Source organism: Schistocerca gregaria, chromosome 5 (assembly GCF_023897955.1).
Source record: "Schistocerca gregaria isolate iqSchGreg1 chromosome 5, iqSchGreg1.2, whole genome shotgun sequence".
Lineage (NCBI taxonomy): Eukaryota > Metazoa > Arthropoda > Insecta > Orthoptera > Acrididae > Schistocerca > Schistocerca gregaria.
Window position 1 is genome coordinate 118175641 of NC_064924.1, and position 16260 is coordinate 118191900.

The window sequence follows — 16260 nt, forward strand, 5'->3', positions numbered from 1 at the left end:
CCCTACATACAAATAGAAAAGCTTTTTTTCATTAGCCAGTTACATCACTTCGTTTGTCCTTCACCTACTTTGAAACTCAGTACACCAAATTCCTAGTCTTACTTACGTTGGTATCACTCTGCTCCACATTTAAAACTGATGTTAACAAATATGGTGATTGTAGTCATGTCTACTTTCCCCTCATTTAGCCAATTAACTTATGTTGTCCTTGTCTTTAGGTGATATTCTTGAACTGTCATGACATAGATATCTCGTAGAATTGGGTGTAGTGCTTGTGGTGCGCACCTTCCATGGACGATATTTCAACGTCGTAACTTACCGTCTTCACTAGGTGTTTCCTGAATCTCAGGTTGCACCTGATGAAGGCAGATGATAGCGACATATTGTGTTGGGTAGGTGCAGAGCAGAGGTAGTACACTTCTACAAGAAGATAACTAATTACAGGGAAAATCGTATTATAATGTCACTGGTTTAAAATTCTTCAAATTCCATGACCGCAATATGTATGTCTTACCACTCTAGGTTCAAAACAATCAAATTAACTGTCGCATTACTTGTCAGATGGATTTGTCTGTGGGTGGAATTATGAAAGCAAGATTCACTTTATTTCCTTATCCCACAAGAACTCCGGAAATAATTCATCCATAAATTGTGGACCTTTGTCTAACAATAGATTCCCTGACTTGCTCACTTTGGCAAATATTCATGGATTTGCCTGTGGGAGGAATTACAAAACCAAGATTCACTTTATTTCATTATCCCACAAGAACTCCGGAAATATTTCATCCATAAATAGTGGACCTTTGTCTAACAATAGATTCCCTGACTTGCCCACTTTGGCAAATATTCATGGATTTGCCTGTGGGAGGAATTACAAAACCAAGATTCACTTTATTTCCTTATCCCAAAAGAACTCTGGAAATATTTCATCCATAAATTGTGGACCTTTGTCTAACAATAGATTCCCTGACTTGCCCACTTTATTTCCTTATCCCACAAGAACTCGGAAAATATTTCATCCATAAATTGTGGACCTTTGTGTAACAATAGATTCCTTGGCTTGCCCACTTTGGCAAATATTAATCTTTTAATATACTATACTCTGTTGTTTTTCCCATTGCTCTAACTATTATATATACACTGCCGTTTGTGGGAAATGCAACACTGAGAAGGAATTACCCGAATAGCGGCACACTTGGTGGAAGTGGCGACGGGTGTGAATGTAATACGTGATACGTTTTGCAGCGACATGGGATGCATGTAGGCCGACTAGAGCCCTCTCATGTTACGTCCGATAGGGTCGTTGTTGCGCCAAGTGTAGTCGTTGCTGAGCTGTCGCTCAAGGTGGTAACAATACAGTTAGTAGCAGCGTACCTTGTCGACCCCAAAGGCAGCCATATCGGCATGTGAGCGATTTCGAACGGTGCAGAATGATAGGTCTCTCGGAAACGGGACTGTCATACCGTGATGTTTCGCCTCACACAGTGCATACTGCTACGCCAGTGACGCGTGTATGGAAGCAGTGGATTGAGAAAGGGCGTACACAGCGACGAGCGGGAACTGGACCAGAGATCAAGACCACAGCACTTGTCCGCATGCCCATTACGAATCGCACAGCACCATCCTCAGTGTTGGCCCGTCGCAGGTGCACTGCAACAGGTGTGAACTTGTCTGCATAGACGGTGCGTCCCCGTCTGCTGAAGGTTGGACTGGTTGTACACATGCCATTGCATCGGCTGCCATTGTTCAGAAACCACAAGCACGTGAACAGACTCACTGGGGTGCTGAATGCCAACATGTAATCTTTACGGATGAGTCCCGCTTCAACGAGTCGTACAGTGATGGCTGCATACATGTCCGGTGGTACAGTGGTGAGCGCAACCAGGAGTGCTGCATTGTGGAGCGGCACAGCGAACAAACACCAGGTGTAATGGTTTGGCGCGCCATTGGTTACAACAACCGATCTAGGCTCGTACGTATTGCAAACTTTGAACAGCAACAAGGACCTAACAAAGGTTGTGGAGCCTGAGGTACTTCCCCTGCTTCAGATATCTGCGCAGGCCACATTTTAACAGGACAATTCCCGGCCACATACTGCGAGAAATGTACAGGCCTTCTAGTTTTGTAAGCTATAACTAGATGTCTAATACTATCAAACCAAACTTTACTCTTCCTTGTACCCATGGTAATGGTCCCTACAGAGCAACTACTGCGAAGTTTTGTAAGTTTGTTGATACAACTGAATAAAAGAGATACTTATTTTGTGAGTCTTTCGCATCACTCTGCAGAAAGCTTATAGGTCTGAATAATTTTTTTCCCAGTCATTACTTAATAGTACTAATGTTTCTTCAAATGGTTAAAACATTTTTGTGTACCGAAACAGACACAGCAAAAGTGTACATGATTGATTCAGGCTGGGCCGCCTAGGTCTCACTGATGGATCCTATAGTCTTAACTCCCGAACAACGCTCGTTCATATAATTTAAATTTATCCTTCGTAAATGAGTCTTCATATACTTCTGCCTTGCTTGTTTATACTTTCCAAATAAGGAGGTCTTCCTCCCATTTATCTTTGATTTTTCTAATTAATTATTTTATTTCCTTTTTGCACTCAAAATGCCTTTCAAAACTATGCTTGTATCTCATTATCTGTATCTAATAACATGGTATTATCTCGCATTCTGACTCGAAGACAAGTTAGTGCAAGTATAACATTATTCTTATCCCCTCTTACAATCGAATTTTGAGATTAAACTCTTGCAAAAACATGACCATAGCTTGCTGATTCGTATGAATGACCAGTTTTGTTACAAATCCATACCACTGCTTGCGTTTCTGCCCTTGTGCACCATTATCTCCAGTTACAAAGAGTGAGTAGTCAACTGAGAGAAGCTATCGTTCTTTGTAATATTTGGTTACCTCTGTCCTCAGTCTGATAGGTTTCTGGTGATATTCCATAAACTGAAGCATCAGTATTCATATGCAGTACTTTTGAAAGGTCAAAATAACTTAGAAAATTTTCGAGATCTGCAAAACTTCTTTTATTTTCCAATCTTCCATTCACATGTTTTCATCAACCGATATCCAAGGTGATACATTAACATGCGCCTTTTGTGGAGCATAACAGCGAGGATACAGTTATCCTCGCGCGGTGAGAGATCAGGCAATGAAGTAATTTTAACATATAGACCCATTTACTATTCAACGACAACCAACACATACAGTTTCAACGATTAGTAAACATCTCTTACCAGTTAAGCTCTATAAAATGTAGGCAATTGATGCTCAAAATTTCTTGCAAATCATTTACATAATAGACACAGGCGATAACTCCGAGATTACCAAAGACTAATTACCACCATTAGTCTTTCCTTACATTGAAACGCAAGACAAGACGTATAATGAATAAATGTCAAGAGCTAATGGCTTAGTGTAAAAAATTATTTGAATATAGCAAAAACAAAGGAGCATTAGGTTCTGCAGATGTCAATGAAAATATAAATATAGATATTATACAAAGATAAATGTGAAACGATAAAGTAGGCACTATCTCCTTTCAGTGATTAGTGACAAAAACAATTAATACAGAGAAATCAGCAACTAGTTGCCACTAGCCCTTCATCAGCATGGGTGAGGTAAAGCGAGCATAAGTCTCTTCAACGATAAAAAATACTAATGCAAAAAAATAAGCAAACTGATGTCGGTCACTACCCCCTTCAAATATTAAACAAATTCCAATATAGGAAAGATAAGGTGTACGTTACCCATAAATTGATCGTACATGATTTTAGAACAATTACTTGGTGCCTAGACTATCAATCGTAATATACCGTCCAGAAGGCCGTCAGAAATCTACATCAGTTTCACCTTGCTAACACTGCGTTTGGTGGATTGTGTTCAACAAAACCTGCAGGACGTTTGTTTTTGCCACAAGTGAAGCACTGAAATTATCAAGTTAGTTAAAAGTCGTCCGTAATATTGGGTCCGTGCCTGACACTGGGAAGGTCACTGCTGCCTGCAACAAAGTACCACACAGATACAGCTTGCCACCTACACATTACATTAGCAACCAGATTAAGCTGTAAAAAAGAGATATTATATAAAATTAAAAATTTCAAAGAAAAAACTGAGAACAAAGCCTTATTAATGAATAATGATTTAAAAAACGGTTATTCACTTGGTACAGTTCATCGCAGGCGTAAGTGTATACAAGAACAGCGCCCTAACAACCAGAATGGGGAGCGCTGGAATACAAGAAGTCCGGAAATAATACCACACGTCAAACAGCACTTGCTTTTTCGAGCATGGCTTCATGGACTGCACTATCTCTTTCAAATATCTCATAGGACTCATACGACTGTCTACATTCAACAGTTCCCTCTGCAGAGCACTTCCCTGCGATTACAAAATGCATCGTTCTTCTGTAGTCACAAGCCACAGGTAAGGTTCCACGAAAAGCATTCAGAAAGATTCGTGGGTTGGTCCTTCTTTGTTGGTGAAAGGTCGTAAAATTCAGGTTTTAACTTCGGCTCATCTCAAAGCTAAATTTTTCTCAAAATTGATTTCTGATAGTAGTTTACAAAGGGACTTCATGTGATACAGGATGGTGGGTAAAATGCCTCACGCTGAAAATTGTTTATCTAGCATTTAATACGAAAAACACGTCATTTTTTAAGTGTGTTCCATGACGACGAACTCCATCTTGCATGAGACATTGTGTCATCATGGTAAACCTACGGCTTAAAGCTGTAGAAGTAAGTGGTTACTCACCATGTCCACATAGCATGCTCTGTTAGTGGTGATATTGAAAAAGGTTCCCCCAGTGATTCCATGGCGGAAATGAGGCCCTATACACTCACCTGTTCTGCATTATTTTCAGTCTCATAAACAACATCAGCAGCTTCTCGTGCCCATGCTAGGTCATTAGCGAAAAATGTGTTATGGATGGCGACAACATCATTTGCAAGAACCGAAATTGAAGACTGTAGTCATTGTACCTCGTCATTTTCCGTCAGTTTGTGCAATACTGTCATTTTGGATGAGAATAATTTCATGTCAGCATGAAATATTCTCTAAAGAGAAACATCAGGGATGTCCAATTCAGCTGAGACTCACCTTGTAGATTTCCTACGACTTCGTGTCAAAGCTACACTTGCAGCCTCCGACATTCTGTCCAGCATGGACTTTGTTGGCACGAAGTTGATTTTGCTGCTAGATACTGCCATCAGTCTGTATCCTGTCTACGGAGGCCCACCTCATACCAAAATGAACACAAAAATGTCGCTGAGTATCTGCGACACTCAACAATTCCCTGCAAAAGGACACAGTCTTCGCTTTCTGTTCTACTGTCAACCGACCTTCTTACGCCATTTTACTAACTTAAAGTGATGAAGACACTCACGCATGATAGTGACTAGTGCTGCCTCTTGGTGAACTGTGCACGAACTGTGGCTACTTGGCACAACATTCTAACGTGAGAATTTGCAAATTACATGTTGTTACACAGTGTCAAGATATGACCTATGTGTGTCTTGGTGTAACTGGAGTCCACCACCTAGAGCAGTGGTTCCGAATCTGGGGGTAATTACTTCCTGAGGGGTAAAATGAAATTTTGTGAGTGGTGAAAACTAAATAATTCTATTCTGTTTCAGTCACGAAACTAAACTATTTTCCAACGATCATTACTGTTATCATAATTTCACAAGTTTTTGAGAATCTGATACTGATTATATAAGTTACCAATAAGTACATTTCCTCAATTAGTAGCATTAATGCGGTGGAGGATATAGATTCCTCATATAGTCCACCCACTACACATATATTTGGTGCTTCATCCCGTACGGCTGTTCAGTAAGTAACTATGCGGTTCATAACTTGCTATATTAAAGTAATGGAAGTCATAAGATACCGGAAGTTATGCCCTTGAACTTGAAGACACAGTTTCACACGGCTCTGCAAGTTGTTGAAGTCGTTGTGCAGAACATCGGGAATGATGTTCCGAATGTGACGTGTCAGTGCAGCTTGGAGTTCTTGTATGATGTGCGGATTGCTATCATAGGCCTTTCCCTTCAGCATATCCCATAGAAAGTAGTCCGGTGGAGCGAAGTCAGGTGAACGCGGAGGCCCAAGTCCTCCAGAGAAGATGCGGTCACCGAAGATGTCCTTTAAAACGTTCATTGTCTTGTGGTCGGTATGTACAGTCACTCCATCCTGTTGGAACCTGGCATTCTCAATTTAATCCTCATTCACGTCACGAAGGGAGGACTCCAGAGTACAGGTGCCAAACTGTTCTGCATTATCGATTCCCGGAGTAAAGATCGGCTCAATGGTGCGTTTACGAGTCACGGTGCACCGGAATCAACCTTTTCATCAAGCTATGGGGACATCTTAAATTCATACGGATTCTCCGTATTTCACACACGAATATTCTGGCTATTCACGTAACCGGAGAGATGAAACATCTGTCCATGAAAAACGTTGACTCAAGAACTCTGTCACCATTGTCCTGCAGGAAGGACAGAAACCAGTAGCAAAAGTTCACAAGCGCCGGGCAATCGGTGTGTCTCAGTTCACGCACGACCGACATTTCCTACTGATACATGGATGGAGAACTCCGGAGAATCTTGCCAGCGGAACCCACGGACACGTGGTCTTGCTGAGCTAGTGGTCTAACCGATTTCTTTGGACTTGGCAGCATCATGTCGTGCAGCTCTGCCACCTTCCCTTTGGATGTGGATGTGGACGGCCTGCTTGATTTTGGAGCATTAGGAACGCTTCCGGTCTTTCGAAAATTGGTGATGAGGTTCCGCACAGCATTGCGGTTAGACATCTTCACTCCAGGGAACCTTGTTGCAAATTCAGCTTCTAGTTATGAGGTACATTGTCACAAGGGATATATGCTCCGGAAGTAACACCCTTCGTTCAATCGTCAGCATAATCACCTGGATCACAATGACGTTACACAAGACACTGGTCTTCAATCAAACTGGACCTGCGAACTGATACAAATATCTGGTCAGATATGGTTCAAATACATGGAAAACATATTAATAATTGACAATGATATCGTTCATTACTTAGCACATCGCAACATGGAACTGCATAGTTACTTTCTGATCACCTGATGCGTAACAGATGCTAAATATCTCAAGAAAATGTCTTTTCCAAGTTGCAAATAGTACCTCTAGTAGCCCAGAAACTGCTTCCTCACTCGCTTCGAAACCGATAAATAAATTAAGTAACAGCAGTGACTACATAAGGGCTAAAAGAGTGCTGTACACAGTATTATTATTATTATTGGTATTACTATTATTAGGTGTGGTCAGACACAAACTATTAACAGCCTGATGTCTTCAAATTTCTGCCTTTTCAGAAGTAAGGAGTGCAGATATCAAGTGATTTACAAACAGTAAGTATAGTACGCACATTTTAAATAGGTTGATTTTAAATGGGTTTGCAGTGTGTAGGTCAATCAACAGGAGTAATGCAGGGGAAGTATGTTTCGTAGGTGTCTACCCTCACTGTGGATAGTTAGCCTTTTTATCTGTGGAATTGTGGGTAGCATTTGCGATTCCTTCGTCATTAATTCTAACACTCCTCTCCCGTCACACAGAGACAGACACAGACACAGACACAGACACACACACACACACACACACACACACACACACACTCCTGGAAATGGAAAAAAGAACACATTGACACCGGTGTGTCAGACCCACAATACTTACTACAGACACTGCGAGAGGGCTGTACAAGCAATGATCACACGCACGGCACAGCGGACACACCAGGAACCGCGGTGTTGGCCGTCGAATGGCGCTAGCTGCGCAGCATTTGTGCACCGCCGCCGTCAGTGTCAGCCAGTTTGCCGTGGCATACGGAGCTCCATCGCAGTCTTTAACACTGGTAGCATGCCGCGACAGCGTGGACGTGAACCGTATGTGCAATTGACGGACTTCGAGCGAGGGCGTATAGTGGGCATGCGGGAGGCTTGATGGACGTACCGCCGAATTGCTCAACACGTGGGGCGTGAGGTCTCCACAGTACATCGATGTTGTCGCCAGAGGTCGGCGGAAGGTGCACGAGCCCGTCGACCCGGGACCGGACCGCAGCGACGCACGGATGCACGCCAAGACCGCAGGATCCTACGCAGTGCCGTAGGGGACCGCACCGCCACTTCCCAGCACATTAGGGACACTGTTGCTCCTGGGGTATCGGCGAGAACCATTCGCAACCGTCTCCATGAAGCTGGGCTACGGTCCCGCACACCGTTAGGCCATCTTCCGCTCACGCCCCAACATCGTGCAGCCCGCTTCCAGTGGTGTCGCGACAGGCGTGAATGGAGGGACGAATGGAGACGTGTCGTCTTCAGCGATGAGGGTCGCTTCTGCCTTGGTGCCAATGATGGTCGTATGCGTGTTTGGCGCCGTGCAGGTGAGCGCCACAATCAGGACTGCATACGACCGAGGCACACAGGGCCAACACCCGGCATCATGGTGTGGGGAGCGATCTCCTACACTGGCCGTACACCTCTGGTGATCGTCGAGGGGACACTGAATAGTGCACGGTACATCCAAACCGTCCTCGAACCCATCGTTCTACCATTCCTAGGCCGGCAAGGGAACTTGCTGTTCCAACAGGACAATGCACGTCCGCATGTATCCCGTGCCACCCAACGTGCTCTAGAAGGTGTAAGTCAACTACCCTGGCCAGCAAGATCTCCGGATGTGTCCCCCATTGAGCATGTTTGGGACTGGATGAAGCGTCGTCTCACGCGGTCTGCACGTCCAGCACGAACGCTGGTCCAACTGAGGCGCCAGGTGGAAATGGCATGGCAAGCCGTTCCACAGGACTACATCCAGCATCTGTACGATCGTCTCCATGGGAGAATAGCAGCCTGCATTGCTGCGAAAGGTGGATATACCCTGTACTAGTGCCGACATTGTGCATGCTCTGTTGCCTGTGTCTATGTGCCTGTGGTTCTGTCAGTGTGATCATGTGATGTATCTGACCCAAGGAATGTGTCAATAAAGTTTCCTCTTCCTGGGACAATGAATTCACGGTGTTCTTATTTCAATTTCCAGGAGTGTACAAACCAAATGCTAGTTAGGTGCTATAGTTGGTGATCATCTGGACGGGAAAAGGGGGTGCAAAACACGACAGGGAAGGGGAAGTGTGCGAAATACTAGCTAATCTCTGACTATTCTCAGGGGAAATGGTCTAAGAAAGGTTGGAAACCACTGGTCTAGTGTATACCGTTTGAGGTATTAAGAATTTTCTTGTCGAACTTCAGTGGGCGAATCAGACAGAAAATGATCGTGTGTGACTGCTGGCGGGACGACCATTACGGGGAAGTTCGGCCGCATGGCTGCAAGTCTTACTTCAGCCGATGTCACACTAGACGACTTGCGTGTCAGTGACGAAGATGAGGACAACACTACACCCTATCCAGTTACCAGAGAAAATCTCCAACTCAACCGGGAATCGGACCCAAGCCCACTGCACAGTAGGCAAACATGTTACCACTCGGCTACGCTGGGGAACGGGCGAATCAGACATGTGACGATACGTATTTCCCTTCTTCATATACGTCGAAAATTCCAAACATCTTATGTGATATGGTCTCCAAACAATTGAACGATGTTCTAAAATGCTTGCTATGTTATGTAAGCAAAATAGCACATGCGTGTGGAGGGGAACACAGTGAATTCTGCCAGCCTTCTACCTGTGGAGCCAACAGATTGCCATCATGGTGAAACCGGTTCCCGTCAGATCACCGAAGTTATGAGCTGTCGGGCTGCACTAGCACTTGGATGTGTGACCATCATATCTGCGAAGCGCTGTCCGCAAATTTGGTGCCCTCATCCCTTTATGAGGGACACTGAGGTGCTACCTGGTCGAGAAGTAGCGGCTCCGCACTCGTAAACTGACATAAAGCTGGGAGACCTGTGCGCTGACCGCATGCCCCTCCATATCTGCAACCAGTTAGGCCTGTGGCCCGTGATAACATGGCAGTAGTGGAGCAACAAGGACATCGCAACAAAGCAGGTCACCCCAGGGCCAATGTCGCCTCAAAGGCTGGCGTCCCCAAATCCAAGATGGCGGCCGTGATGCAAGTACGTGACGTCATGTCACTTATGTCCAATTCCTAGGAAGAGGTTAGGAAGGTAGCCCTTTCATTCCCACCATTTTCTTAGGTTAGCATAGGCAGCCCAATTGACCTATCTTCCCACCAAAAATTCTAACTTATCGCGACTTCGCAGGATAGGGTGAGATAGGTTAATGGAGATACTCTAACTGATCTATCTTCCCGCCATTTTTGCATAATGGTACTCACATCGTCAGCTGACGTTAATTGCATCATCAGCTGACGTCAAGTAAGTGACGTCTCGTGCTTGCGGCACGGCCGCCATCTTGGGTTTGGGTTGACGTCGGCCTTGGGGCGACGATGGCCCTGGGGTGACCTGCTTTGGGGTAACGTCCTTGTTGCTCCGCTACTCAACAGAAACCTGTCGGTATAGTTGGGCCTCCATGGCCTGTTCGGGCAGAGCATAGTTTAGTCGCGGCCGGCCATCCTCATTTAAGTTTTCCATGATTTCCCTAAATCGCTCCAGGCAAATGCCGGGATGGTTCCTTTGGAAAGGCACGGCCGACTTCCTTCCCCGTCCTTCCCTAAACCGATGAGTCTGATGACCACGCAGTTCGGCCTCTTTCACCCAAAACAACCCAACCCAACCTATGGATGTTTGTCGACGGCCCGCAGGACGGTGGCGCTGGCTGGCGGCGGGCCCGCGCGCGGCGACGGCAGCGAGTGCAGCGAATGTGGCGGCGCGCTGCGCGAGGCGCTGCTGGTGTACCGGCGCGCCCACGGCTACTGTGCGCTGCTGGTGTGCGCGCTCGGCACGGCGGCCAACGCGCTCAACGTGGCGGTGCTGACGCGGCGGGAGCTGGCCGCCGCGCCCATAAACCGCCTGCTGACGGCGCTCGCCGTCGCCGACATGCTGCTCATGCTCGAATACGTGCCCGTCGCCGCCTACCTGTACGTCGTGCTGCCCGAGCAGCGCGACTACCCGTACGGCTGGGCCGCCATGCTTCTGGTACACGCCCACCTCTCGCTCATGCTGCACTCCGTCAACGTCTGCCTCACGCTCACCCTCGCTGTCTGGAGATACATCTCCATCAGGTGAGCTCACCACTGACCACCACATCTCCCGCTTCTTAGAGATCTGCCTTGAGACAGCCTGCTTAAAAGAAGTGTCCAGTGTCACTGTGCTAAATCATAACGATACTGTCTGTTTTCAACATACACTGCTAAGCCAAAGCATCATGACCACTGCCCACCGCGACTTGGACGGTGCCAGGTGGTCACGTGATTCCACAGTACTTAGAGAACATTAATATGTGAGCTACCTGTATCTCAGAGTGCATAATTGTATTGATAGGTCTTCCTGGGTAGATACGATTCGATGCTTAGCACAGTGATCTGGGAGCTCTGGGGGCAACAGTGGATCTCCTCGAGCTGCGAATCGATTCGAACTGGGTGTGGATAACAGGTATTGGTGCGTCATTCGATGTTGTTTTGACTCTGTGACAAGAGTCTGTGAATCTAATTGTTTGTTGTAAAATCTCGGTACTCCACGATCAGATGTTTCGAGTGGATCAGGGACTCGTAGAACACGCTGCCTAGAGAATGCCCTGTCTAAGTTCAAAATAGAATGGGAAATATGCGGTCCTACTATCTTGGGTTATGTTGTTGAAAGCTAACGTCAGAGACCTGGAAGGCAGGGCGCAATCCACTGGCCTTATAACGTTATAGGTTTAATTCCCGCTGTCAAAAATGCCACGTATGGGTACAAGGAGAGATCGTATTCAGTGGCAACTGGCACTCCACAGCATCACTCGAGGTGTTCAATCTGTATGACAATGACAAGCATGATGTGGCAACGTTCATTGCCCTCGGATTCTCGAGATATGGATTCGTCCATTCTGATACTGTACTCAGGTCCAATTCTCGTCTCTGCTTCCGCCTTCAATGAAGTCACAGAAACGGTCACCTTTGTGACAGTCCTTTGTTCTCCAGACATCTGCAGCCTAGATTTAAAATTACAACGCTCACATCACAAATTTCAGCAACTGATTGGAATCTTCAGATGTGATGAATCCTCCAACAACTTCGTCAGGATACATAACAATTGCAATTAAGCATTTTGAACACTGCGTCCTCTTACAATGTCTGACAATGGTGTACGCATCATACGATGGCTCAAATGCACTAGAACTTAGAACTACTTAAACCTAACTAACCTAAGGACATCACAACACATTCATGCCCCAGGCAGGATTCGAACCTGTCGCGCGGTTCCAGACTGTAGCGGCTAGAACCACTCGGCCACTCTGGCTCGCCATCATACGATCACACAATACAAGAAAAGAAAGCAATGAATTATTGAAGGCAGTAATGTGAGCATTGCCCCTTTTGAGCGATCTTGGGTATAATAAATTATCTTATAAACTTTATCTTCGCTAAGGACAGGGGCTCAAGAAATGAATTAAAATTTTTACCACGGCTGAGACTTGAACCAGTATCTCCTGCTTCATAGGCAGGTGAGCTAACCGCTACTATACTGAGGATTTAAGAAGGGAAGCCGGCCGCGGTGGCCAAGCGGTTCTAGGAGGTTCAGTCGGGAACCGCTCTACCGCTACGGTCGCAGGTTCGAATCCTGCCTCGGGCATTGATGTGTGTGGTGTCCTTAGGTTAGTTAGGTTTACGTAGCTCTATGTTCTAGGGGACTGATGACATCCGATGTTAAGTCCCATAGTGCTCAGAGCCATTTAAGAAGGGAAAATGGGCCGAAGGCATGAATTGAAGTTTGTGTTAGGCAGCCAGTACAGCTGTGTTAGCCACAATGCTACAGTGTTGTAACGGTTAGCACATCTGCGTAGTACACAAGTCTCGTTTGCGTCCCGCCAGCGGAGTTGGACAAGGGCAATTGTTTACCTATTGACAGTTGGGAGTCGTTCTGAATATGGCGCACTGCTATAGAAATGCAACGATCGAAATCACTTTTCAACAGGATAACTCCAAACCACGTCCTATGACGCGATTTATGTTTGGATTCCCTGGGCACTGCGGGCATGCACTTCTCAATTAAGGCCAACATTATTTCAGGAAATAAATTACGAGGTGTGCACAACTGTGGTGAAAAAATTCGCGATTCGCTTAAGTTCGAACACCCTGATGGTCACAATGAGGCAGTACAGAGGACCGTGCACGCCTCGACTTGCGCACACTTGGAGTCTGTTAACTCCCCTTTAAGGTGCAAGGTGATGTCGTAACTGCAGCTTTCTGAGCGGAAACGTGATTGAATCTGTGGTTGAGAAATGTCGACATTTGAGACTTATACCGTGTACAATGGTGTCCGCCAAATAAAAATCGAACTGATAAAACATGTTCCATCCTAACTCAGCATCAGCAGTTGCTGTGCGATTGTGATGTACATTGGCCAGCTATGCATCCATTATGGCTGCAGCCAGGAAAGTCATGACAGGTCAATGTCGGCTGTCGCAGGCACTGATTGGAGATTTGGTGCCACATTGTGGAGGTGATAAACCTCCCCCTCAACCACTTCAAAGTAGTGATGACATCCCCAATGGATGAATAAACCATCAGTGGAACAGGAAAGTCACTGCGTTGTGCATGGTATAGACGATGCGTCCACCATCGCGGCGGGCCGACAAGACATCATCCACACTCAGAAAGAAGTCTCCTCTTCTCCTCCAGACCTGCTGACTATGACGCCAAGAGAAGCTGACCCTCCATCGGCTGCCTGTAGGAAAAAGATACGGGATCCGACATTTGGAACTTCTGGACGACAGCAGCTGACTACTTATGGCCCAAGGGCAAATGATGTTGAATTTGACTTGGAGAAAAAAGTGCGGAAGGAAGATAAGGATGAAATCGAATGTGCCCTTACTGCTCCAACGACCACATAAATGGTTATACAACTCACGTCTCCCATGCTTCGCCCACCGGTAGTGGAGTCACCATCCTAATTAGACAGAACTTGGTAGCCGATGACGTTCGATATCTCCCCAATTCACAGGCATGACCGCCACAGTGAACTGTGTCTTCCTCATTAATGTCTATCTTCCCTCCGTTACACGCTGACGGCGGAAACACTCCAGATTTTTTGCAGAGGATATTGTGGTGCTATGCCACTGTCAGATAGACGATCTGGTGATTGACATGAACTTCATTTGCACACAAGCATCTTGTGAATGGCTCCTGCGCCATTCTCCATGAGCTGAGCTTGACTTGGAAATATAGCTCCACATCCACAGGGATATACATGGCTATGCTAAATTCACCAATCATTCGTCCAGCCGACACCACCGGATTTATGTCACTCGCCTACTAAAGATGGCTATACCTGATGTAGAACTATGGCCAACATCTTTTTTTTCGTATCTCCTGCCCTACGTCTGCATCATAGCCCTCAGTCTCCTCAGAGTACAGTGTAGTAGGAGCCGATGGGAATTCAGCACCATCCACTTGTCCTTTGCAGTCTGTCATGTAGCTGTGGAAGATATATGAAATAAGTGTGTCCACTGTCATGGACTTTACCTCTCAACCCTCCGATGAAGGACTGATTGCATAATACCAACCGTCGAGCATACCTTCATGATATATGACGGAGAAGCAGCTGCGTGGGGCAGACACACAATCGACTTTTACTTTGTGCTGATTAAGACTTTCCAGACATAGTAACTGCTTCATCGTTTCATTGTAGTCGTTTCGGATCATGCTGTGGAAGCTGCACAATATTTCGACGATGTAGCTTCTCGTCATCTTCAGGCGTTTCTCCAATGGCTTGTAAATATATAAACTGACTCTCTAGAAAAGCGTAGGCGCCAAGGATTGAGGCTATATCGTAGATGAATCATAGACCATGGCGACATCCAGTGCCACCTGCCTGGCCTGTTTGTCCGCAAGGGGGCTCGGATGTCGCCATGCTGTATGATTCGTCTACAATGATATAGCCTCAACCTTTGGCGCCTGCGCTATTCTAGAGACTCAGAGCCATTGAAGCACCTGAAGTTGACGAGTAGCTGTCTCGTCGAAATATTGTGTAGCTTCCACAACATTATCCCACAGAATGCCCATGAACCAATGAAGCAACTTCCATTTTACCATCCTCAGAGAATGTTCAGAACGACTGCCCTCGCTGGACACACAGGCATCAGTGAACCTGCCTAATGGAAGATCGTTTCTGTCACAGGAATCCGTTTGGAAGGAGCCACAGCACATGAGCATGGGCAAGACCGATTGCTCACACAACGACTTTCAGTGTATCACATACTCACAGAGCACAAAGGTGGCTATGGGTGCTGGTCCGCTTTACCAACATGACGGTGGTAGATGTCTCAACAAACAATGGGATACAGCTAATGGTTGTCATGAGCATTATGCTATTATGCTCGTCTGTATTCAGTGCGGCAACTGGATCCGACGGTCGTTACAGAAGTATCAGGGTTGATCAAGTCCCCGTAATGCAGGCACTGGAGGTGGACTTGATGGAGGACATGTCAGATGACGAGGTGTCTGATACCATCAACAGAGGTGTGGCCAACAAGAACCCAGTGCCAGGTGGCCTCCATTTGGAGTTTTATCGAGCCTTCAAGCAGCTGTTGATGGTGTGTTACATAGAGATATGCCAAGAACTGGTGTCTGTAGATGTACCACATTCCGTTAGCTTTCTGGAATGACAGATAGTGCCTACTCATAAACCGAATGGTGGTCCTGTATCCATGATCACCAACCCTTGAATCTGCTGAACAGGACGTGGAAATTTTCACTAGGTTAATACCACAAAGAATGAGCTCATATGTGATGTGCTGGCTTTCTCTGACTTAAGCCCAGCAGTTGACTTAATTGACCACTCATTCTTGACTGCATTCTGGAACATGAGATACCCAGAACGCTTTATCGGAGTGATGATGCTCCTATTAAGTGGTGCATTACGGAGTATCCTCATTAAGAGACCAGTCTTTAAATAACGGCCATCGAAATTCGTTGCTCACTGCGCCAATGGCCTGTGGCATTATTGATATAGTATGTGTTGGCCATGGAGCCCTTGTTACTGGCCTATGACGTAGACTCACTGGGATACTGCTCGTAACACCATCCTATGCACCACACGTGCAAGAGGCTGTATGCTGGTACTCCATGGTGGTGATGATCTGAGAACCTCCACAGAA

The 16260-nt window shown here is 46.0% G+C and overlaps 1 protein-coding gene across 1 annotated transcript in view; it reads left to right on the forward strand.

The window, feature by feature from the left end:
- The window catches only part of LOC126272428 (G-protein coupled receptor dmsr-1-like), a 456502-nt gene that overhangs the window by 371005 nt on the left and 69237 nt on the right, over nucleotides 1-16260 (forward strand). Inside the window, exon 4 of the mRNA XM_049975286.1 lies at nucleotides 10766-11185. Coding sequence (XP_049831243.1) covers nucleotides 10766-11185 — 420 coding nt within the window. The remainder of the gene's footprint in view (nucleotides 1-10765; nucleotides 11186-16260) is intronic.